Here is a 25,009-nt window from a genome sequence, read left to right as displayed (position 1 = left end):
TCTTTACAGCTGGCTCAAATATCAATGTGAACAAAAATCTTTGTAGCTCCAATTTCTGTTTTTTGTCATATTTTGAACAATGCTTTTAATAAAAAACAAACATAAAAAGTATAAGAGAGTCCTTGGTAGGCTGTTTAAACCCAAAATATTTCTGACTTAGTACTAGTCCCTCATCTAAGACATGTGTGGCAACTACTGCAAAATGGCCTTCAGAAAGGTCAGTTTCCTTTTAGGATGGGAAAAAAAGAAAGATCTCTCAGACATAGCTATACATATAAATAAAATATGGTGCATAAATATTTAAATGTTTTAAACCACATCACAGTGTGAGTGACTGACTGACTACTCTGTGCCTTGAAGGAATATTCTGAGTTGAAAAAATGGAATTGTATATTTGATTAAGTAGAGCCATATGTCGCATGGTATATTGCTGACAGGTACATTCTATGAATAGTTGGTACTGATTTATACATGGATTTGGCAATGTTAACATGAGCCACAGGAGGATATAGTTCTGTAATTGTTGCTGTAATTTTCTCGTTTCCTCTCATGTCAAGGGTACTTGCCACCATGTTCTGATGTGGGTATCTAGCCCTAAGTATTCGAGATTAAAAACTTGCACCACTTTGAAATTAGGAAAGAGGTAACACAGTAGTGGGTTCAAAATGACTTATGAAATTAATTGTTACCAAGATGTTTTGTATGTGGCTTTACCTCCAGATTGAAGGGGTGGCATGCACTGCATAGGGAGGGAACGAATTTCCCAATTACAAGCATTGTTTGATGCTTGCTCTTCACACAAAATACAATATAAATGTTGCCAACTAGAAGCATGAATTTAATAAGCAGGAAAGGTTATGTGAATTCTGACTATTTTTTACTGGATTAATATCTGAAACAAGTGATATTGTAGTCAGTGGACAGACAGATGAAGCATGAAACGATTTGGCCCTGCACCTTTAGGTCAAGAGTTCAGGATTAACAGAAGCCTCTGTCAGTGTCTTCATGTCCTAGATACGGGCTGATATGTTTTTTTGTTTAAGTAATGATGGACATTTTGAAAGTAGATTAAGCCTAAAAAACACAAGGCATACAACTTGCTTCATACTTGTAAGTCACATGCTGAAAATCAGAGAGGATTAGGATTTCTTAAAATCAGTTTCCCCTTTTGACATATTTCACTGTCTAATCTGTAATCCCTGTTTAAATACAAACAGTAACAGGCTAATGCCCATCTAAATGCAAAGCTAAAATAATGGTTTTAATAAACAAATAACTGGGCAGGGAACTTCAAGATTATTATTAATTTAGTTTTATTATTTAGTAATAGCATACAGACTATCAAGTGAGATAAAAGATGTGTGTTTCCTGTGAATATACATGGGGGGTATTGGTTTTTTCCCCTTTATTTGGGTGTTTAAGCCGTAACAAACTTTGATAGCATTAGTGCTTTCTGATATCTAGAGACACAGGGTCAGTTGAGAAAACAGCTCCCCAGATATGGTAAAGTATTCCTGGGAAAAAAAAAATATTCCTTTGTGGTCTCACACTGCAAATGTTTTCCTAAACCCCTCAGAAGTTATAAAAGCTCCTGTTTTAAACCTGTTTTAAGCCATTAGAAGTTGTTTTCCTCAAGGTCCACATGGTGCTTAACCTTTCTGTTGCAGTTGCATAAGTTTTCTTAATGAGCCTAGATCAGTCAGAATGACATCTGTGATCACAGTAGTTTCCTCATCTTTCTACCATAAGCACAAAGAACAAAGGAAAAGGTTACAGAAAACTTGCATGTAGCTTCAGTTTAGCTTTCTAGCTGATAATGTCAGGATACTGCCATGAGAATGAAGTTTAAACAGTCAGAAGGAAAGGGAGATGAGAAAAAGCTAAAGACTTCCTCTCAGAAACAAAAGCAAACAAACAAAACCCCAAAACATTACTAGGTACTATAGAGAGAGTCTGTACGTGTGTGTGAGAAGGCTTGCACAGGTCTTCGGTAGCTTGCGAAGCACACAGAAAATAACTTTGCACGTATAAAGAGGCCTAGGCTTTTATGGTGTTTTTTACCAGATCCAGACATGCTTTGAAATAGCTGTGAGCTGAGATGTGAGCAGAAAGTCCTGAGACAGGGAAAGGCAGGTGACTAGTATTATGTGGGATGTTCCTTCTCTCTGAATAGAATTCACAAAATATTTGAAAGCCCAATAAAGGAGAGACACTTTCCAGGCCTCTCTGAGAGAAAGGAACAGCTGAAAAATGATCTAAAGAGGGGCAGGAAATTGTCCCCCAGGAACTGACCCTAATCTGTGTCTGATTCAGGTTGTTGATCTTTTGCTGATTCTTTTGATTTGCTGTTTTAATTCAGAGAGGGAATTTTTTTTCCTAATCCACACTTAGTTGTTTTCGGCTCCTGCAGTCATCATTCAGCCCTTCAGCATCATTGCCACACAAATGGCCCAGTTCTATTTGTTTTTATTATGTCTGGTTTCTCTACAATCTCTTTTATCAGTCAAGATTTCCTCACTCCATCCTCTTGCTGATGGTTTTTTTTGGTCCCTTTGTGCTTACCCTAGAAACTTCAACTGTCAGACTTCAGCAGCAAAAGTGGGATCCGGTTCCCTATGTTGGGTGCAGGGAGCTGCTGCAGCTCCCCAGGGACCGAGAAGCACGAGCAATTGTCTGGGGAAAATCTCCTGCATTTACTGCAAGGAGAATAAGAGTTGCCTGGAAGCCTGTCTGTACAGTGGGTAGTTGCCATACTGAGCTAAAGCATCCCCAGGTTTCCTTGATGATCCCTTAGCTGTTATTATCAAGACCTGAGGCATCAGTAGCTCTCTCTTAAGCCTGGCAGCATGGAGCAATGCCGCCTTATACAAATCTTGGTGTTTCCTTGCTTAAAACTTTGGAACTGTTATAAAATTGAGCTTAAAATACCTCTTTTGCTGAACTTTGAGATGCACTGCTGTTAAAAGCAGTAGATTCTACTAGCAAATCTTGCAGTTAGGACTGATTATTTATGGCAGTCATTCATCAGCACCAAAATGTGTGCAAGTCTATTAATAATCCCTGATGGGATAACATTCCTCCAGTACAATTTAGTTCTGTGCATGCCAAAAACTTGCTAGATTCTCTTTTCCCTCCAGAAAATGCAAGAACCTACGGTTTGTGTTAACTGAGTTGAAACTTACTTAGTCAGTTTGATAAAAAGGAGGTTCATAATCTTCTAGTGTTGTTCTTCCAGTCTGTGCATATTCAGCCAGAAAATGTATTGGAGAAAAAAAAAAAGTCTTAAATTCCCCTAGGGTTGGACTGTAACAACATGCTGAACTCTGTGGATAGCAAATCTTTCCTTTTAAAAAGGACATTTTGCAAAGCTGTGACAAGAAAAAATATATATTTGTGGTAGACTTATGGGTATGTGGATATGGCAGCCTGACAGTAAAAAGTCATAGATCCACCACTAGAAAATGCCAAAATAAACTCTACATTCTAAAGTGGCACTGTAAATGTCAGCCTTTAGCATACCCAGATCGGCTACTGAATGCAATACAGACATATTCCTCTGTAATTAGTTATACTGCTTTGAAAAAGTGAGATTTTGGTTATGCTCACCTGAGTTCTGTTTCACAGAAGGTACCTGACGTTAAGCAGAAGAATTAATGAGATTTGGAGAGAAGTGTTAATCTAAATATTCTCATGCTTAAATACTCCTAGGGTGAATAATTTTTTGCATAAACACTCCCATCCAACCGTTCTGGCATTCAGTCACAAAAGGAACTGCAACCTGTGCATTGGGTTCTTCTGAAGTTAATAACAATCATGAACATGCATCGAAGGATGCTAAGCTGGACATACCTTGTACACTTCACTTTTCAGAAAATCTATTCCACGTGTGTCACCCAGCAAGTGCTACAAGCAATGTACCAAACTGTTTTTCGTGTATAACTAAAGATCCACAGGGATCTATGAGGAAATCTTTTTCTCTGTCTTGTCTGATCTCTGAATTTCTGCAGGCCTTCAGGCACATTGTTATCAAAGCACGGGAAACCCATATGATCATAGGCAGAGGAGGTGCTAGCTTCATTATGTCTGTTTAAAAGGTCCACTGAGAGAGCAAGGAGAGGAAACAGAATCAGCTCTTAAAGACCGTGGAGGTCCTGTAAGTTAGTGAAAACGTCATGGGAAGAAAGGACGAGGGAAGAGCAGCTGGGCTATATTGTGGAGAGAAGGGAACCAACCAACAATAAAGCATTGTCAAAGTGTGTGCTAGGAAAGATGGGTCAAAAAGAGCTAATGAAAAGCTCAAGATGAATTCTCTGTGTTATACCCATTAAATTGCATGAAGGATATCCAAATGTTGCTTTCTTGGAGTAATTGTTATGGTTACTAGATAGTTCCTTGTAAATGGAAGGTGCAAGCCCAGTAGTGGCTAGGACAGAAATATATGAGAGATGATCTCCAAATCAAATTGTCAGTCACACTTTGACCTCTCCCATATAGGGGATTATAGTTTGTGCCTTCAGGGGCGGAAGACCTGTAGCTCTGGTAATTTTTATGACTATCATATAGTCTCATTGCGTCAACAGAGTGACAAGCAGCCAGATGAAAAGCAGAAAGAGAGGGATGGAAGAATGCTGCAGGCAGGAGAAAAAGTACTGTAAAATCTAAAATACTTTTAAAACACATTATAGTTTTGGATTTTTTCCTATTAGACTGTCAAATTGCAAGATTCCTTTTTCAAACAAGCCACATGGAGCTGTGAGAATACTCGCTCCCCGTGTCTCCTGTTTTTTCGTTAGTTGTTACTTTAAGTATTGCAGTATCAGGAGAGAGTCTTCTGCTGCTGACCCACAGCAACATTTCCAAGTAGAAGCAGCAGCTGGGCAAGAGGAAGTGCAGCCTGTTGGCCTGAGGGATCAGTTGTCAGGCATGGAGAAACCTCTTCATGCCTCTACTTAGCCCTTGCTGCCCCACCTGCCCCATGTGACGTGTCATTTCCAACTGAATTTAATTTCATTGGAGTCTTTTGCGTAAGTTAGGAAATCTAGTTTTTATTGTAGTTCTAAATCTTTAAGATTTGCATAGCAGAAACATAAAGTAAACTATTTTAAGTCCTAGGAAATATTTTGTCAATGCAAACACTGTTTTTTGCAGAGAGTAGAGTACTGTGAGAGCAAAACTAATGGCAAGAGATCTTGAAGCATTTCTGTATTGTAGCAGTCGCCACTGGGCAGACAGCTGCCAAGTGTCTTGCAATTAATCTGATGCTTACTGGCTTTCATATCCCTTTCCTTTCAGAACCAATGCCCTGAGGCAGAGGAGTTGGTCTTCAGCCATTTTGTGATCTGTAATGACACACAGGAGACGCTGCGGTTTGGCCAGGTGGATACTGATGAAAATATTTTGTTGGCTAGTCTCCACAGTCACCAGTACAGCTGGCGCTCTCACAAGTCCCCACAGGTATGTCAGAAACAGCTCTTCGAATGGAGCAGTTGCAAAAGCTGAGTGGTGGCTTTATGCAGTGATTATTCCGTTTTCTCTATGGTCTCAACTCTCTGTAATGCTCCAGTTCTTTCTGGGCCTGCATCAGAGGGAAAAGGTAAACAAAGAGTGAGGAAAGCCAGAAGTGTTTAGAAGTTACTCAAGAGTAGAACTGAATGTGTATGACCGTTTTCTGTAAAACTGAGCGGTTGTGGAAAACGAAGCTTCTGAAAAAAAGCAAAAGAAAATCACTTGCCAGGTTTTTATAACTAAGTGATCAGTGTCTGTTTTCTGTGATGTACATTAGAGGTTTGGGGAATTTTTTTAATGAATTGTTTTTACCAGAAGCATCTGTTTACTGAAATTGTTTGCAGAACAGGGTCAAACTGGACAAATCTCTCAACTCAGCATATGCTTGCATTAGAAAAGATTTGAAATTGTCAGAAACACCCCACTTATATAGTTTAAATAATGCAGTTTCTGTTTCTTGGGTGTTTTTTTAAGGATAAACACTGAAATAAAATAATTTAAAATTATCAACAGGAAATATTTCAATGAAACCATGTTGTTGGTTTTCTTGAGTGGTGGTGAGAAATGGACTTTTCATCTTGATTCAAGACAGGGCAAGAATTTAAATCTAAAAAAAGTGTTTATGAGAAAGCAAAGCCCTTTCTTCTCTCTTTTCAGTATATTCCCAGCTCCTGCTGAGTGAGAGACTAGAAACCTGTGCTACCCGACTTGCTGACCAGCAGCCCTCTGCTGAAGCATTACTAAAATTTTTATAGATCCCGGGAGGAGTGTAGTGGATGGAGGGTTTCCTAACTCCTCTAGGGCTCTGGAAAATACCAGCCTTAGCATGTGAGAAAGCGGGTGACATTTGGATGGTAATTCTAAACAGGAACTGTGCCCACTTTCACCCCTGACAAGTTTCAAATTTCACTAGGAAGCAGAGATGGCAAATTTACTGTTTTTCATTCATACGTCAGTTGGTGGATATGCAAAACTACTGAATTTTAGATAAATGCAGCAATCTGTGCAGAGCAAATTCAGCCAGAGTAAACAGTTGCAGTTGACACCGAAGTCAAGATGTAAGGTAGGAGGAAGGAAGGCCAATAAAGGGCCATCTCACCCCAGCAAACAGAGGAGTCATTATAAATGGTGTGCACAGAAGGGGATCTTTGGACACTTAAAAACACTGAAATACTGTACGTCCCTTGTCACGTTTTCAGAAAGGAGATACATTTTCGCATACAAGCAAAATGTCTGTGATGCCCCAGCCAACGAGCGAGCAACCCAAATGGGTGACTGTTCTGTGCAACTGGGCAAGTGTCAGATTGTGGGACAGGATCCCCACTCATCAGGTGACAGTAGGCACACTTAGGTTATGATTCATGTAACCCTCTGGTTGTGTGAGGGAGAAAGAACAAATTTTGTAGAAAGAACAACTTTTGCAGACATCTAGCTAAATGTGATCCGTATTTCATAACCAATTGTCACTTGTTTTTGTAGCAACCACCCAGAAATCATTTAAACCTTTTCATAAGCACATGGGGGAAAAAAGGAAATGTTCAAAGCAATTATAAATAAAACCAGAACTAAGTAAGGCCTTCCTCCTAACAATTTTTTTTAATCCCTATTCTGGTTACTTACATGAAATTATTCCATTAGGAAAATCCTCTTTTTGACCATCATTCTAGGTAGTTCTGCTAATGATGTAGTTTTGATTATGATGTATTTCTAATAATGGTATGCTTCCAGTAATGGTGCAGACTGGAAAGGTTCTTGAAAACAAGGATTACTGGAAGCAAAGTGAAAAACAGAAGAGTTAAAATTGCAGCCTGTTCCCAATATTTTCTGTCAGTCACAGCTGAACTGCGAAAGAGCCCCAGCACAACGTAGGGCATTAAGCCTGCAATACCTGGAGAACTTAAATATTAAAATATTGGTCTTTAGCTTGTCCTTTCTGTCACAGACTTGAGCAATACAAAACATTCTGTATGAAAAGTAAAAGGATGAAAGGTGGAAAACTCCAGCAGAAAACCAAATCATACATTAGGGAGTGGGTGAGGTGACAGTAGGAACTTCAGATTCATTTTTCAGATAGTCATTCTTCAGCTGCAAGTTGATGTCAAAGGGTTTCCCCATTCTGTTTTGCTCTGATTAAATTCAGATTCACTGAAAAACTGGGATGATAAACAGTCAGGAGTGTCATTTTGGATTCCCATGTCCCAGGAGATGGCAAAGCTAACAGTTCACTCCTCCCGACTCAACCACATTGCTGGCCAGCAGGCTCTTCTAGCAGGGGGGCTGTACCTCCCTTGTCCCAGCCCTTGGAATAGCTTCAAGAACATTTCTGCTCCTTTAATGTTTTTTCAACAGCCATCTCTTGCTGGGAAATTTAGAGACTGAAAAATAGCACTGAGGTAATTTTGCTGAAAATATATGGAAGCACAGGCTTTCCACACACTGTTGAGATAGAAGCAAATTTTCTTTACAAGGGCTGGAGAATCTTGGCATCGATCTATAAGCCTTGTTCATTTGGCTAATGTTAAGTACAAATCCCTGTAAGTTTAGCATGCTTCAAAAAGGCAGCTAAACAGTACGATCCTTTGCATTTTAGATCATACAAAGTAAGTTTATTTCAATATTATTACAAATGTTGTCATGTGAATTTTTATAGTGACTAATACAAACCCTTGAAATGAAAGCAACGACTCAATTAAGACATCAGGTGGTCCCTTATGCTATGGCACTTTTCTAATTGTTTCCATGCAAAACTATCTAACAGCTTATTATCCAAAGGTCAGAATAGTGCCCGAGCATGGACAAACCCTCCAAGTGTCATATTCATGGAATGCTAGATGACTTCATAGTTATGAAATTATTTCATTTCTCATGATAATTCCCAACTTGCCAAGTTAGTGAATTTTAAGAACTCTGAGAGCAGATTGTAAGATAAATGTGAAATAATCCATACTTCTGGAGTCAGGGACTTCCCTCCAGGCATTAGTTCATACTTGACTTACTTGACTTACTCTTGGGGATAAAATGAGTTAGGACAAGGTCTTAGATACCACATTCTCTTACTGGGAAAGAAAACCAACTTGCACAACTTTGGCTGGCTCATGTTTCTTGTTACACAGGCACTAAGAAGCAGCGGTTGCCATGAAATACTTTATTTAACCTCTGCAAAATGTTTTTTTAGTATGGCAAGGCAGTTCAGTTAAATGAAAATAAATAGTTTTAAAAGGATTGTATTTCTTTGACATTCACATCAATAAAATTCTCCATTTTTCTTTTGCTAATTAAGCATAGTGAGAGATGCAGTAATTGCCCTTTTTAATTGTTTAGCACACTTAAATATATATACCTAAAATAAGTTATTTTTGTAGTAGCAGGCAGTTATATAATTCCTTATTTGCATTTACAATTAATTTTAATATTAATGAAGTTACTGTAGGCTATAATTAAAAATTATTCAATTTTTTCATGTTACGAAAACAGCTATAACACACCAAGTATTTGGATTTCTCAGCTATTGATGGGTACTTTCTGACTGTTCAGCTTAATTTAAAGCTCTTTCCTTCCTTCATTTTTTTTCCCCATCCCTGATCTTCTACATTTCAGGGAACCTAACCTTCCCCTTTTAACTTTCCCTCTGATTCCTGCAAGTCTTGCTAGTTTGGCTAATATTTCAGTAATAAGTCTGAGGTCCGATGTTCACTCTTCTACTCTGCTCCATCCCCCATGTTTTCATCAGATTTCATGAGGTTTTGACCTTCCTTAGGGATAAGACACCCCCAACTATATAGTCCCTTTCAGAGTTGGGCTAAGTCCAAAACTGATGATATTTGAGGCTTTAAGCAATTCTAGCAAAAGTTGCCAGACCTCGTGAGTTTCTTTTGCAGATTTTAATGAAAGTTAGAGGTCTGTTAGATATCATTGAAAGGGAAGGGAAGCTACATCACTCCCGTGCTCTACAGACAGCACTGGCTTCTACGTTATTATTGGATCCAGTCTGCGCTCCTTATCTTGATCTTCAAGTTGCTTTGTGGGATGGGCCCCAGTTATGTCAAAAGTCATGTTGGTGTCCAAGACAGCTGTGGTTTTTAGGAGAAGAACTGGAGCATATGATACATGGGGTGAAACTCTGAAGTTAGAAAATATCAGATCTTCCTAGCAATTTACTCAGGGTTAAGGAATTCTGTCTCGCAAGACAGTAGGCAGTTGGAGGGTCCCACGAGGGATCACAGCAAATGTGAAAACCAGCTATTCGTGTGAGAGTCCCCTGAATGTATTCTGCAGGGATTGTTTGCTTGCGCATAAACAGCAAAAGTCATCTATAACATGCTAGTGATTACTAGTTATTTTCCCCACGCTTCAACTTCAGCAGAGTCCTCTGAAGAAGCAAAGAGTAATGGATCTCAATTATTTTTTTTTCTATGCAAAACATAATGTTGCATAGGTGAAGTCTGCATTTAAAGTAGCAGCTCCCAAAACTTTCTCCAGAGTTTTCTACCAGGGTTATAATAACAGCCCATTTTCACTTGTCACTGTCCTTAACCTGAAGCAGCAGGTGTCGTAGGTGAAAATCAATTCCAGTGTTGATTTGGGCATGGACTTCAGTGAGAATGTGGCCGAGTTACTGGTTATAAGCAAAATAGATTTATTTCTTATCAAAGAAGGTAAATATGCCTGAAAGAGCTATGTGCCACTACTGCTACTTATGTAGAATTTGAGGGAAAATCTCTCTATAATTTGCTTTTCTGTTCTTCTGGCCATACATTGTAAATTCTTGAATACATATTAGTAGTGGCCAGTGTATTTGCTAGAATTCTATAAACATAGTTTTTAAAGGCAGTTGTAGATTTGGAAATAGCTTTAAGAACCTCCTCCTCGTTCTACTACCAAAAAAAAAAAGACCTAAGGCAAATTTTAATTTCTGTTGCATCTGTAGCAGGATTGTAATTCATTTTTATTTATTTCCAAGTTGCCATTCTTTCAGGTATTGGGTTATAGAGAGTGTAAGATGATATACAGTACTCTGTGGGTTCAAACTTAGAAACTGTGACTTATTTATCAGCTATTATTGGGATATTTTCCTGTTTCATTGTTTAGGGATGTTACAAATTCTCTGCACAACCTTTTGTACTTTACATAATCTTCCCCAGCGCATTTATAGAACCACAACAGGAGGGGAAAAAAAAAAAAGTTTTCAGTTATTTTACACTGTTCAAGTAGTGAGAAATGTATTGTTTGGGGTCCTGCATTTGAAATCAATGGTTATATTATATGTAATTGAGTTTCTAAATAATATCTGGGGCAGATAAGGATTGATATATTATCCATCAATCGCATGAATCCCCATAGTTTGGTTACTGTTCCATAACCAAAAGACTACTCTTTTCCCTAGTGTGTTGAGCTAGTTTGGGCTCGTGAGGTTCAGTCCAGCTTTGCAGGTTGCGTTGAGGCTTACAACACCTCCCGGAGCCCCCAGGGGCAGAGTTTATCTGCCAAGTCTGACCTTTTTTCCTACTAGTCAGCATGGGGGTGATGGAAATTGGTTTCTCCTGTGCTCTGTACTGGCCTCCTCTCTTACAAGGGATGATGGTATAGAACTGGTCAAATCTCCCATGTCCCGTGAGGAAATGAAGCCAAACTGAATTTTGAACTGTGTTGGTGGCTGCTGCAGCTGGCCACGTGCAGAATGAACATTTCATTCACTGTTTTCTCAAGTCCTAATATGGGGTTTATTGTTGTAAATCCTAGTCCTGATCGAGGGCCACCTTATATCCTGAAAACACAACAAAAAAATATTGATCATCCTTCTTTAATTTTCAGTTTAAAATTGCTTTAGCTTCAAGTCTTAAAATTCAGCTCCCATCTCCAGGTCTCCATTTCCTCCATGGTGCTGCATTGGCACGTTGTTTTACAATCTCGTATCTTTTAAAATAACCAACTGCTTCCACACCATTAGCCAGGTCCTCAGTTGATTCCTCCCAGTCTCTGAGTTGAGACCAACAACCCTTATGCTTCCCAAAAAGCATTTTCTAGTTTCACTTAGAAGACAAATATAATGTAACTACAGTGAAACCAAGTTAACTTTGGTGGATCTACAAGCAAAGTAGAAATCAAATTTGTAGCACTGAGCATTTTCAGGGCACAAGCTTTAAATTACTTATACAGCTGGAAAATGCTGCCTTTTCTGGACAGGCTCCATTCTTAGTCTCATTTTTAATCCCCCATTTTAGTCTTCATGCCTTGTCATATGACACTTAGCTTTATTTACTCAGATCATATCCTTCACTCACACATCTAGCTGAAAACCTAAGTAAATTTTGAGGAGTGCATAGAAACATTCTGTGCAGAGACATGATAAAGAATACAGCTTTTCTAGCCATTTGCTCCACTAGGAGCAGCTTCATCTTGGTCTGCCTCCCTGAAGGCAATTTCTTTCCCTCTCAAAACAGAAATCCATAATGGCTCAGAATTAGAAATCTAAACCACAGCAAAGTCTAGTCAAAACAAAATGTTCTGCATTATCTGTTGATATGTTTCCCTAACAGAAAATGCAGAAATCAAATGGTCACACAAATGAATGCCTATCTTCATATACGTAATACAACCGATAGTCTGTTTTAAATTCTCTGTAAGCTATAAATGGTCACTTATCACTGGATTATATTTGTTAGAATGCTTTTGAAGTCCATTGAATTTTTTTGTACCTTTTTGCAGTGACTTCTCTTTTCCCCTAATATATGTATCATACTTAGCTTCATTTGTTGAACGTTTTTTTTTAAGTAGACTGTCTAATAAATATTTAGAATTTACTTTAAGTATGATAAATGAAAGGGAGTTATGTGGCAATTACTGTGAATCTGTAGTACTCAGTCGGTTTTATAACATCAGAGCTCTGCCTTGTTGAGTATCTAACACCATCTATTATCATGTCTTCTGCTAAAATAATGTTAACACCCGATTACTTCACTAAATTTTTTGTCGATTTTGATTTCTCTGCATCACTTAGTATGATTTGCTAATTACTTCTAGCAACGTTTTCCAGAAATCTCACATTTAAATAACTGACTCACCCAGAGATACCTTTGCTTTTTCCATGGAATGCAGTTTCTTGGCTCAAAAGTAACTTACGCAGTACCCAGTTCTTATATTGTTATGTCATTAACGCAAATGTATTAGATATCTCTTTAAAGTAACTTACAAAGGCCGTTACCTTTAGATGGAGCATATTTTCATACTTTATATGAAAAGTATGTTTATAAAATAAGAAACTGCCAATGTATTATAATAGCTGCTCTTTATTTTTCCTTCTGAACTGTGAAGTTAAATGCAGACTAATTGTTGTGCTACAAAGAAAATCAGTAAGGCGGCATCTGGGAGCTAATGACCGTTCAGGGCAGGCTGACTGCGTGTTCCTTGGGAACATTTAACTCGTGAGCAAAGCTGTTTATACAGGGTGGGAGACATCCTAATGTTGGAGCTACACGCAATTACTAATCATCGATTATGACATTTATATGACATCTGTCTTTGGAGCACACCGTATTTAGTGTGCCTTTGAGCTGAGGCTCACCACTTAGTACCTCTTCTCGTTATTTGGCTGTCATTTCCAGCTACCAGTCTCTCCAAAGTAAACAGTTTTCTTGTTTCTCTTAGTTTTCATATGTGATGAGATTTATTCCCAGCTGCCGCTGTAAGAAACTGAACTGATTCCAGCCACTGCAGTTGCATTTTTTTGTTTGGTTTTGTTTTTCCTTTTCTGTAACTAATACTTAAGAATCAAAGCAACGTGTTTGTTTATGAGTTTGAGTGTCCTTGTGCACAGCTTCCTTCAACCAGTTCTTGAATATAAAGCTGTGCCCACGCATGTCCACATCCAGATGCATGTCCATGTGCACGTTGGCACATATTAGCCTTTGTGCTTCCAACCTAAAACTAATTTGAATTTGAATGCAACAGTCATCACTCTTGCAAATTCAAAAGCCACCCACTGAATGGATGTTATTGTTCTGTGTGTAACTTGGGCTGAGGATACCACAAATTGCAAACAGGCTACTGAGTTGTAATATCTTTGAAAGTTGTTGCTGTGGTTGTTTCTTAAAACAATGAAAAAAAAAAAACAACATCCAGCCATTCGCAAAGTCCAGCTGCCCAGATCTATGGCCAGTGCTTTCTCTTTTTGGAAACAAATCATGGGAGAACATAATACTTAAAAGTTTCAATTTTTGCTCATGTAAATAGTCAAACTTTGGGCCTGATCCTGTTCTCCATTACTTAAATTAATTAATGACAGATGTCCAAAATCAGGGTGAAATTCAACCCTCAAGAGAGAATTCCCATAAGGCCTTTACATAGCTGTTTTAAAGGACTTAAGTGATGCTTAGGCTCTGTGCTGGCCCTCTGCAAAGAATAAATTTTACCCAGAATGCTTATTGCTTTGATCCCTTACATATATATAAGTCACATTCTTAAGCTTGCATGGCCACAAAAGATCTATACAGAGCTAAATTGCCAGATCTTCAGCTGGCGTAAATTTGTGTAACTTCATTGACCTACATGGAACAGTACCAATTTTCACTACTCTGACTTAAAGAATCTCCATGGGATAGAGGTAAGTGCGTATGGTGGGTAAATGGATGAAAGACTTCAAATGATGAAAGACTATATTGCTCTGGAAGTGATTTAAGTTAAACTGGAAAAAAAAGCCACTCCTTTTCCGGAATAAATCACACAGGGAGTATAATTATGCAGTTAAATTTCTTCTCATGCAGTCAAGCTTGAACTTGCTACCACATTTGTGTAAGAAATGAAATGTTTCCCGTCTCTCAGCAATATGCTGAGTTCTACATTTAACACATGTATATGTGAACTATACAAGTATAGATACAAACAGCTTTGCATCTTTTTTTTATTTTGAAAGGAAGGGTATTTGTAATTTTCTGTCCTATCCTAAAAGCCAAAAATCTGTCCTGGACCTGTGTTCCATATCACCTTGCTGGTAATGAGGGTGGATTTCTAGAACAATTTCAAGGGCAGTAAAGAAAATCTCTTATTTCCTGTTTTATGCTCTCTAGTCTATGTACCCTTTTTTTTTTCTGAAAAGTTATGTGCTGGATTTATACCATCCTAAATACCCTGTTAAATCAGGTAATTTATAGAAATGCATGATGCAGAGCCATCTTAGGGTATTGTTGATACTTCTGGTTTTATCTGAAATCACAGAATCACAGAATGAGTGGATCATTCGGAGAACTGGTGTGCTTAGCATTGCTGAGTTTTGAAACCAAAAATATTTCTCTGTCATGGGCATTCCTATCCTACTGCAAGGCGCTTTTTTTCCCAATTATGTATTGAAGTAGTAATTGCTTTCTTTCCAGCTGTTACACATCTGTATTGAAGGCTGGGGAAACTGGCGGTGGTCTGAACCATTCAGTGTGGACAATACAGGGACCTTTATTCGCACCATTCAGTACAAGGGCCGGACAGCATCACTTATTATCAAGGTTCAGCAGCTCAGTGGAGTGCAAAAGCAAGTGAGTTTTTGATCCAGTTTGGAAAAAATAACATGAATAATTGAAACTGTTATTAATTCACAAGTTAGTCACCTTATTGTTTGTTCTCTCTCACTGGGATCTGCAAAAAAAACCCACGTATAATACTCTGGTGGAGGCATTTTGGGGAGTTTTTACAACTCTTTTCTTCACTTTAGTACAGATCTTAGCATTTAAAAGCTCCACTACCATCACATATTTTGCATGTTCCAGTAAACATCCCTTTGCACAGTTTGTAAGTTCTGAAAATGATAAGTCAATCAATCTATTGCATGTTTCAAGTTCTTGAGAAGCAGATCTTTTGTTGTTTTTTTATTTTTAAGAAACTGTTCATATCTTATTTGGGGTTGTAATTCGGGCTTCGGTATTGTTAAAAGAGAATGAAGTAATGTCCAAATTAACATTTGAAAATGGGCTGCTGTGCAGTAATTTTTCACATACTATCTTTGTAAAGAGATCTGTAATAAGAGTGCAGTCATTCTGCCTGTGTTGGCAGAAGCCAGAGCATGTGGTGGACATAACATATTCAGCTCATGGATGTGGCAGAGCACCTCATGTTGCACAACAGAAATACAGCTGATCAGACAAGAACAATGCCTGGTGTCACCGAAAGCCCTGCTGAGATTTTGTTTGGTAGGTTGTAGATACGGTGTGCACCCTCATTAATGAAAAGCAAATTAAGATGGTTGTAGCAAGGGTAAATGTGGAATGCTGTTCCTTGGTGTGGCTTGGAAAAAGTCAGATATATGTTCTATAATAAATAATAGTAATATATGGTCTGTAGTAAATAATTCATGTGTGATGGACAGCAACATCTCTGAATCTAATTTGGTCATTTTCTAAGTGGGTGCACTGAAATACAGAAATATGCTACAGCCATTTACTGGTATTACAAGCTTTGAAGCACCAAACATACTGAAAGGTCTGGGTCACTGGATTGTGATGGGAATGTGAGGTGTCAGTAGAAACCTTTCTTCTGAAGTACATCACTATGTCCACTCAGAAAGGGCTCAGCATTCAGAGACTATCACAGTACTCTTAAAATCCAAACCAGAGCTATGTCAGCTGTAGGCAGTACTGCTGAGTTCAATGGGAATGAAAGTGGGTGTGTTACATGCACTGCATTAGCAATATTTCAAGTGTTTAATACCTAGGTTTAATACCTAGGCACATATATTTGGCCAATGAAAATAATGTTTTACCATTCACTGCCTTCAGCAGTGCTTGTGAGAACCTAAAAAAGGGAGATTATTCTTGTACAGGTTTTCACTCTGTAATTCAAATTAGACCTTTCTTTTTTCACAGTTGTTTATATATGAACTGCATGTTTTTGTCTGTTTTAGATCCTAATCTGTGGAAGACAGACAGTCTGTAGTTACCTTTCTGAAAGTATTGAACTGAAAGTGGTTCAGCATTACATGAGTCAGGATGGACAGGCTGTTGTTAAAGAACACATCAACTGCCTTGCACCCAAGCAGAAGTTGCCTTCGTATGTCCTAGAAAACAATGAGCTCACCGAGCTGAGTGTGAAAGCCACAGGAGATGAAGACTGGTCCCGAGATGTATGTCTAAGTTCTAAACATACAGAACACAGCACTGTCATTCAGGTATGACTTAGAAGTAGATATATGGAATAAAGCATAAAAATGTGAACCGGGGACTTTGCTTTTAAACTTCTATTTTATATGATGAAGTTTCAAACATTATCATCCTGAAATAATTTTAGTGTAATGCAGCTGATCTCTCTTCATACAGGTACCATCTTCAAAGAGTTCAATTACATACGTGTGGTGCACAATTTTGACTTTAGAGCCCAACTCTCATGTGCAGCAACGATTAGTAAGTGCATTTCATGACTCTGAAATGTAAATGTTATGCCTTGCATGTCATATAATAAATTTAGGGTAAAATGACCCACTTTAACAATTGATTAATAGCTCGTTTAAACAGTTGTAATACTGGAATAAAATTAGCCTTAAATTGGTGTTTTCTTTTCTTTTTGTAGATTGTTTTCAGCCCTCTCTTCATTGTAAGAAGCCATCTTCCAGACCCAATTATCATACATTTAGAGAAAAGAAGTCTAGGATTGAATGAAACTCAAGTGATTCCAGGGAAAGGACAGGAGAAAGCACTGCAAAATATAGAACCTGATCTTATGCACCACCTGACATTTCAAGCCAGGTAAAATAGGCGCTTTCCATTAAAATGGTTCATTTGTGTGGAAAGAAAGGAATAATTTACACTTTAACGTCTGGTGCATTAATTCCAAGAATATGGCATACACGGAGGAGATACAACAGAACAAGCATATGTAGCCTGAAATTATAGGTGACACCTATAAATGTGGTTTGCTTAAGTCCACTTTTTTGTGTTTTGAAAAATAAATTCTTAAATGATCTTGAAATTATTTTTGAGAATGCTGAGGAGTTTCTAGGGTCTCAGACACAAAGGTCTTTACAGTGTCGTAACAAGCTCATTTATGTCAGGTAATGCTCAGGAACTTGTTAAACATTGTAACTTGATTCATCCATGATTACCTTGAGACTGTTCCTTTTGCAGAGTATGCTTGGAAAGCTTCATTAAAGAAAAAGTTAATGCTACTAATGCTTGGCCTTTTGTGTAACAACTCGATCTGTTTTCAATGACAGGGAGGAAGATGATCCATCAGAGTGCGCGGTCCCTATCTCAACTACGCTAATTAAACAGATAGAGACTAAATCCCATCCAGGCGGCAATGTCAACCAGATACTGTCTGAGTTCTATGGCACTGCTAATCCTCCCCAGCCTGCATGGCCATATAATAGGAAGGATTCAGACAGGTAATTCTTTGTTAAACCTTCTTCATGGTTGTTGCATTGTCTTTTCACGTATATTGAAATCACACTTTAGAAGACTATATGTGATCAGCATTGAGTATGTTCTCAGTAATTACACAATCCCTGTATGTAAGTTGCAGAATCTGTTGCAGGTGGGAAAAAAATGAGGTCAACCTAGGGGCTGCCCTCGATTCCACTGACAAGATTGCATTATCAAGGATTAAAAAAAATTAAACTCTTTTTTGTGAATGAACCTTCTTTACTGCAACTATAGAAGCTGTTGTTTATTCAGTGGTTGGTTGTTTCAGTACAGAAGCAGGGAGTTGCTGTAGGAGGAGTTGCGAAAAAAAAAAAGGAAATGTGATTTTATGACTATGAAAGTCATAAGTTTTGTTCTGAAGAATAGTGGTAGTTCTGCTAAAGGATTTTTTAATTGACCAAATTTAGGTTGAGCTTATGCAGTTAAAAATATGTCTTCATAGCCTACGTGTACCTACATCTATCTGGCAGCATCACAGTATGTTCCAGAATGGTAAAATAAGAGGAGATTGTTTATCTATTTCAAAACCAGAAGAGCCTTGCAAATTTCTGAAAATGACCGTTTATCATTTGTTATCTTGAATTCATTATTCCTTTGACTTTATCTTTTTTTTTGTTTTTGAACAGCAATGAACAGCTCTCCCAATGGGATAGCCCAATGCGGGTAAAGTTGTCAGTGTGGAAACCGTGTGTTAAAACTCTGCTGATAGAACTCCTGCCCTGGGCTTTACTTATCAATCAGTCCAAGTGGGATCTCTGGCTGTTTGAAGGAGAGAAGATCATTCTTCAAGTACCTACTGGGAAAGTAATTATACCCCCCAACTTCGAGGTAACTTTGCTATTCATGTTAACAGGCATATTTCTGCTAAACATCCTGATTCTGAAGAATGGTTATTAATCCAGACAATTCCCAGACAATTTCCCCATAGTGACTAACAGTCACTATGTCTGTTAGTTATATGATGAGGAGTACAAATAACAATATAAATTTGCCACACTGACTGAGTCACTGGATTGGAAGGACAACATACTTGATAGCAATGGTTGAAGAAAAATGTCTTAGTTACAAATTGCCTGTAAGGCACTGTAGGAAGAAGACCTGCATGCCTTCTGATTCAGCAGACTTCTATCCTTCCTCCAGTTTCAGCCAATGAATCCACAACATGGGCATGATGTAGCAGCCCAAGTAAATTGCTATAAGGGCCAAATATAGACTTTGACCCCTGCCGTGCTGACCTATCACTTGGGAAGTGTGTTGACCGCAGTAGCAAAGCCGACAGCCTGGAAGGAATGTTTAGTTTGAGAGTGTTTTAGGTCAAGTTGTTTCACAGCTCATATGCCACCAAGAAAGGTTTGATAATGAGAGAGGGCAAATTACAAACAAGATTCTTTAAGCTACCTGTCTTCCTGAATTCAGAGTTTTGTGTAATGGATCTTCTCACATGTGCTTGGTCATGCACATGCGTTTTCATTACAACCCCAATGTACTTAATTTTTGAAAGAATTAAAATGATTTGACACAGCAGCTTGTCAATCCCAAGTGGACAATCTGATACTTCCTGTTTATTTTGCCATCTTTTTTTCCCCTCAGTGTATGTCTGTTAATAAACAGGTCTGCCTAATAACATGTCTCAGTGTGCAGACTGTGGTATTGATTCCACCCATGAGCATCAGTCCTGTATCCACATGGTGGTTTCATCTGTCCTTATGCCACACAGAAACAATCAGGGAGAGGAAAGGAAGAAATGAGGTTGACTTCATACTGGAAACTACATTTCTTACTAGTAGAAGAATATAGCATTTTCAGCAAGTGATAATCGGTTATTTTTCATTTGCAGGAAGCTTTTCAGGTTGGAATATACTGGGCAAACACTAATACTGTGCACAAATCAGTGGCAATTAAGCTGGTTCATAATGTGACCTCCCCGAAATGGAAGGATGCTGATAATGGGGAAGTAGTAACGTTGGACGAAGAAGGTTTTGTTGAAGCTGAAATAAAACTCGGTGCTTTTCCAGGTCATCAAAAGGTTAGAACAAAATTATCATGATCTATAACTTTATCATTTAAAAACAAAAGTCATATAGCAGATGAAAACAATCAAATATATGCAGTGTGAAAGCTCCTCCCCAATTGTTAATTTATGTAAAACATAATGAGAGTATAAACAATGTATGAAGTATAATTTAAAGAATTAGATTGGCAAAAACATTCTGCCCAGTTCATCAAGGTAATGCAATATCTCCTGGAGAAAGAATTAATGAATTCTCAGTCCTGTTGGGAAAATATTGACAGATGAAACTTCAAAAAGTACGTGATGTGGCTACAGTTATGAAGTGCATGAATATAGACAGGATTTCCACAGTTAAAAAGAAAATGGCAATTCTGTTACTGTATTTCAATACCTTTTGTGATTTTGTGTGTGACCTCGTTGTTTTTATTATCTTACAGTTGTGTCAATTCTGCATTTCTTCAATGCTTCAACAAGGAATACAAATTCTACAGATAGAAGATAAAACAACAATAATAAATGATACATCTTATCAAATCTATTATAGGCCACAGCTTTCTATTTCCAAACCCTGCTCGGGAGAAGAGGTAAAGCACTGCGGATACTGTTTTTATTTGTCATCTGCCGTACATGGGTTTTTAGGTTTGTATGGTCTCAACTGTATATAGCAGAGCTTGAACAGAAATCTTTAGACATTATAAGGATAAAGTATTCTTTATTATTTTAATTTAAAATACAGAATGCTGAGTACATTCAACTCCAGTAATTAACTGTGATCAGAAATCTGCAAAGCAGGAGATTCTTGCACATTGCAGAATTAGTTCTGCCTGTTCTCCATCTGTTCGGGCACTAACGGCCATTTCTGTAAAATAGGCAGCGTAATCCATAGTAGCTGTTGAAATTTTTCTCAGAATTTTTACTGACTCCATGTGTAAGAGGTATATTGGCCTGGCAGGCTTAAAACTTTTCGTTATCATTTTGGGAAGATTCCAGTTATCTGAACAAAGCTGCAGAACTAGACACATGCCTCAAGATTATATATTTCAGCAAACTGCATCAAATGGTTAATATCAGTTTTATAATAATCACACAATATATTTAAGGATATATTTATAGTAAAATATGTGGAAAGAATTCTCAGAGTCAAACTTGCTAGAGGAGTTGGCAGAGAAACTAATTTTAAAGGTGCCTATTTCTGTATTGTTTTTCTTCTGCATTGGTTTTCTTCACATCGGTATCTACATTTGTGCATAAGCATTTTGTTGCAGTTTTAACTATTTTGAGATGGGGAATTGGAAGAATGTTGAGGCTAAAATCCTTTCTTAGGTTTCCTTCTCTGAATTTATTTTCTTGTCACACTTACGTTACAGTGATGTGACTGTTGCTTTTGGTATAGCTACCTTGTGCATCTGAGAGTGGACTGTAGATAACTGCACTGAGTTAACTGCATAAGTATACCTGGAGACAGAATTTGGCCAAATAGCTTTTCATGCAATGGACTTAGTGCAACCTTTAGTTAGTTGTGGTCAGTAGCTGCTTGAGCCTGTTGATATGCAAGACCAACATGAATAAACTTTCCATTAAGAGCCAGCGTGTTGTGCTAGCACCATCTTTTTTCTTTCCAGGACTTCTACTCCCCAGCCAGTACGGTGTTCAGCGTCAGTCCAGCTGGGACACCATCCCGCGAGGCGCTGAGCACTGTTCCCTGCTGGGACCTGCTGTCGGACACCAGCCCCCTCACTTTGGAGACGCCTCTGACAGACAAACGCCTGCTGCTGAGCTTCAGCCCCGGCGGCTGCGCCGGCAGTCGGGAGCTGTGGAGCCTCCCAGCTGTCATTAAACCCGAGTTCCCGAGACAGAGCGTGGCGGTGCCCACAGGGGTTCGTAGTGAAAGTGGATTTTGTACCAGGTACTGTGCAATGAACAGTCATGAATAATGAACTTCACTTGTTGCTATAAAGCTTCGACTAGTAAGAAACCTAAAGAGATTAATGCAACAGTCAGAGTAACACATGCCCCCCATATGTAAAGGCAAGTCTTACTTTAATTTAAAAATTGTTATCTTTTGATGGGTTTGATGCTTTTATTATAAATGGTTTAATGTTATGACCATGTACAAGTTGTACAATTTTTATAATGTATGGGCTGCTATTTTTTCACATGCATACAAAATAAGAGCATGAAAACTTTTTATTTGATATTATAGTATTTTTTAATTTGTGGGCAACAATTTAAGAGTTCAAGAGCAGTGTGAAATAATACAAAAATTCATGTTTTGTTTATAAAAGGTAAAAATCCATTTTAGTAAGAATAGTAAGAGGATGAACAGGAATATCCAAATGTGCATTCCACTTAGAGACGAATGTATCCAGCTAGTTAAAAATAACAGTCCACTGACTTGTCAGACGCCCAACTTCAGTTCTCAGACCTGGTATCTAAATCTATTCATGCTTATACTGGTATAAACGAGAAACAATCTGCTGAAATTAGAGGAGCTACATCAATATATCTTACCAGCCATATGATCTTTCTCTTGCCTGAAGTGCTTAATATCATTCAAACCCTCAAATGGTTCTTCTGCAAAGTCTAAGAGGTGTCATTGTGGATACTGAAGATTCTCACACAGACTTCAGATTAAAAAAAAAAAAAAAATTAGAAGAACAAGGAAAGAATTCCTTATAATTTTGAGACAGGCACAGAGGATCTTACGTTCCTAATCAAATTTTCAGACTGTTTGGATTTTTAAGTTCACTGTGAGGTGAAGTTTTTTAGAAATAGCCAAAGAAATTGTACATGCACAAAAGAATTTATGTTTATACACAAAGACATTTTATGTAGCTAATGAGTAGAAGAAAATTAATTTATTTTCATTTTGGAAATTTATGCAGCGGTGATCAATAACATTAACATTTGAAAGGATCATAGCATTGTGGATCATTCCAGGGGGGCAGTCAGTTACAGATTTATGTATTTGTTAAAAATATCTTTCATGTGTATCAGAGAAGTATGCATGCAAATTCTTCTGCAAAATTTTAAAGATTTATGTTGAAAATTTGGGCCTACAATCTCATGTTTTTAATTTAATATAAATCTCTGCTGGCTAGGGCTCCCATCTTGCAAACACACGCGCTCAGTTTAACTCATGAGTAGTCTCTATGAAATGACTTCTTCTCTGGTGTTGTTTTTCATACTATTTCCACGTGTTCTTCTGTTTAAACATAATTCTCAGTGGAGATATGTTCTAACCTAAATGTATATCAATATCTTTGGAATTAGAACTTGATCATAAAGAATCTTACAGATGCTAGTTTTGAACGTTTTTAATTGTCCAGAGTAATAATACGTAAAAAATTAATCTAAAACATGCATGATCAAATATATCTGCTTCTGCTTTAGACCTATAGCACTGACTTATCAAGAGCATCTTGGCGTGACGTACCTAACACTTACAGAAGACCCTAGTCCTCGTATAATTATCCACAATAAGTGCTCCATTCCATTGCTTGTAAAAGAGAACTTCAAAGGTAGGTCATATGCAGTAATTAGAAACAGTGCACTGTTGTAGTATAAATTATTTTACTGTATCTCTGATACAAAGTTCAGTGTATGTTTTGGTTACAACAAGAACTTGATGGCCTCATAATTGTCTGTCTCAAAGTGAGAGACTCTGGAAGGTACTGAAGCCTGGAAGCTATTGGAGATAATTGTGAGGCCGGGAGTATGAACTTTCGTGGCTCCAGGCTTTTGGGTCTCCCTGGTTCCAGCTGTCTGTCAGGGTGACCTGGTGGCAGGAAACAAATAGGCAGTGAAGTTGTATTGACATCAGCTCAATCCCATGGAAAATTTACATCTCCTCAGATTTACAAATGGAACACAAAACAGCCAAAATTCCAGTTACAGTATATTAATGTAATGGTCAGTGGAACATTATTCATGTACATCTTTGTGACATAAAAAAGAAAAGGAAAAAATAACCACAAAACACATAAAATTCCAACCAATAGAAAAGTAATGGGTTTATTTATTAGTAATATTTAAGGCAGAAATGTCCTAGTTTGTATAAGCATAGATTAATTTTGATTTAATACATGTTTCAGAAAGCCCTAATATTATATATTTCATAAAATTTCAGATACACCGAAGTTTGAAGTTTATTGTAGAAAGATTCCAGCTGAATGTTCGGTTCATCATGAACTTTACCATCAAGTATCCAGCTATCCAGACTGCAAAACAAGAGATTTGTTACCCAGCATTCTTCTGAAAGTGATGTCATCTGATGAATTAGGAAATGAATGGAGTGATTTTGTGGATGTCAACAATCAAGGAACACAAGTAAATCATTATAAACTATTTCCTAGTTCACGGCATAAATGGTTGTCTTCCTGACCTTCACAGTATATTGTTCCTCTGCAATAAGCATATCCTTTCAGTCGGTTTTAGGTTGTTTTTAAAGTCATGAGAGCTCTCCTTAGTAAGCCCCTTCCTGTGGAAGTTTTAGAATACAGACTACTTTATTCACTGACTGTTTTTTAAAATAACTAGATCAAAAATACAGGCTTTCTAGCACTGATTTATTTTGCTTCTTTTTGATCAACCTGGCAAGGCCAAAGGACACCCTGGAAATGTCTGCCCGCCTTAAGTAAAGGATCCAACAGGATCCAGGAAAATCCTTTTGGGTAACTTAATTGTCACAGAGTTTTTAACTTTAATTCTTGTAGGAATCATCACTGTCATTCTCCCTGTGTGTCTTCATAGAAGCTACACGTTTTTCTAAAACAAAACAAAACACCCTTTTTCTTCGGTTATTTTTCTCCTGTTTTGAGGTAAATGAACACTTCCTTGACTGGAGCAATTCTTTTTGATGGGAATTTTTTTCCATCTTTGAAGTCATTAGTTTACATGGAATCAACATAAACTTCTTGGCTCTTTGAAAGAAAGACTAGTTTCAGATGTTTTCCCTGAGGACCAATCACAAAATGCTCTTGATTATTGAGTGTTATGTTATATAGCAAGTAGTTCAGTTTCATTCAGCAAGCCGGTCAAGTCATGCGAGGTTTCAAATTTCAGTCATTAATGTTATGCCAGACCAGGGTTCTTTATA

At 37.8% G+C, this 25,009-nt stretch overlaps 1 protein-coding gene across 5 annotated transcripts in view; it reads left to right on the top strand.

The window, feature by feature from the left end:
• VPS13B (vacuolar protein sorting 13 homolog B) overlaps positions 1 to 25,009 on the top strand; it is a 445,653-nt gene that overhangs the window by 393,060 nt on the left and 27,584 nt on the right. For all 5 annotated transcript variants that reach the window (XM_080340706.1, XM_080340704.1, XM_080340705.1 and 2 more), the window contains 12 exons: positions 5,293 to 5,454; positions 14,871 to 15,026; positions 16,388 to 16,651; positions 16,800 to 16,883; positions 17,050 to 17,225; positions 17,693 to 17,863; positions 18,527 to 18,728; positions 19,738 to 19,926; positions 20,349 to 20,495; positions 21,534 to 21,817; positions 23,305 to 23,432; positions 24,041 to 24,240. In XM_080340706.1, coding sequence (XP_080196832.1) covers positions 5,293 to 5,454; positions 14,871 to 15,026; positions 16,388 to 16,651; positions 16,800 to 16,883; positions 17,050 to 17,225; positions 17,693 to 17,863; positions 18,527 to 18,728; positions 19,738 to 19,926; positions 20,349 to 20,495; positions 21,534 to 21,817; positions 23,305 to 23,432; positions 24,041 to 24,240 — 2,163 coding nt within the window. The remainder of the gene's footprint in view (positions 1 to 5,292; positions 5,455 to 14,870; positions 15,027 to 16,387; positions 16,652 to 16,799; positions 16,884 to 17,049; positions 17,226 to 17,692; positions 17,864 to 18,526; positions 18,729 to 19,737; positions 19,927 to 20,348; positions 20,496 to 21,533; positions 21,818 to 23,304; positions 23,433 to 24,040; positions 24,241 to 25,009) is intronic.

Source organism: Nesoenas mayeri (assembly GCF_963082525.1).
Source record: "Nesoenas mayeri genome assembly, chromosome: 2".
NCBI lineage: Eukaryota > Metazoa > Chordata > Aves > Columbiformes > Columbidae > Nesoenas > Nesoenas mayeri.
This window is presented reverse-complemented; position numbering and strand designations above follow the sequence as displayed.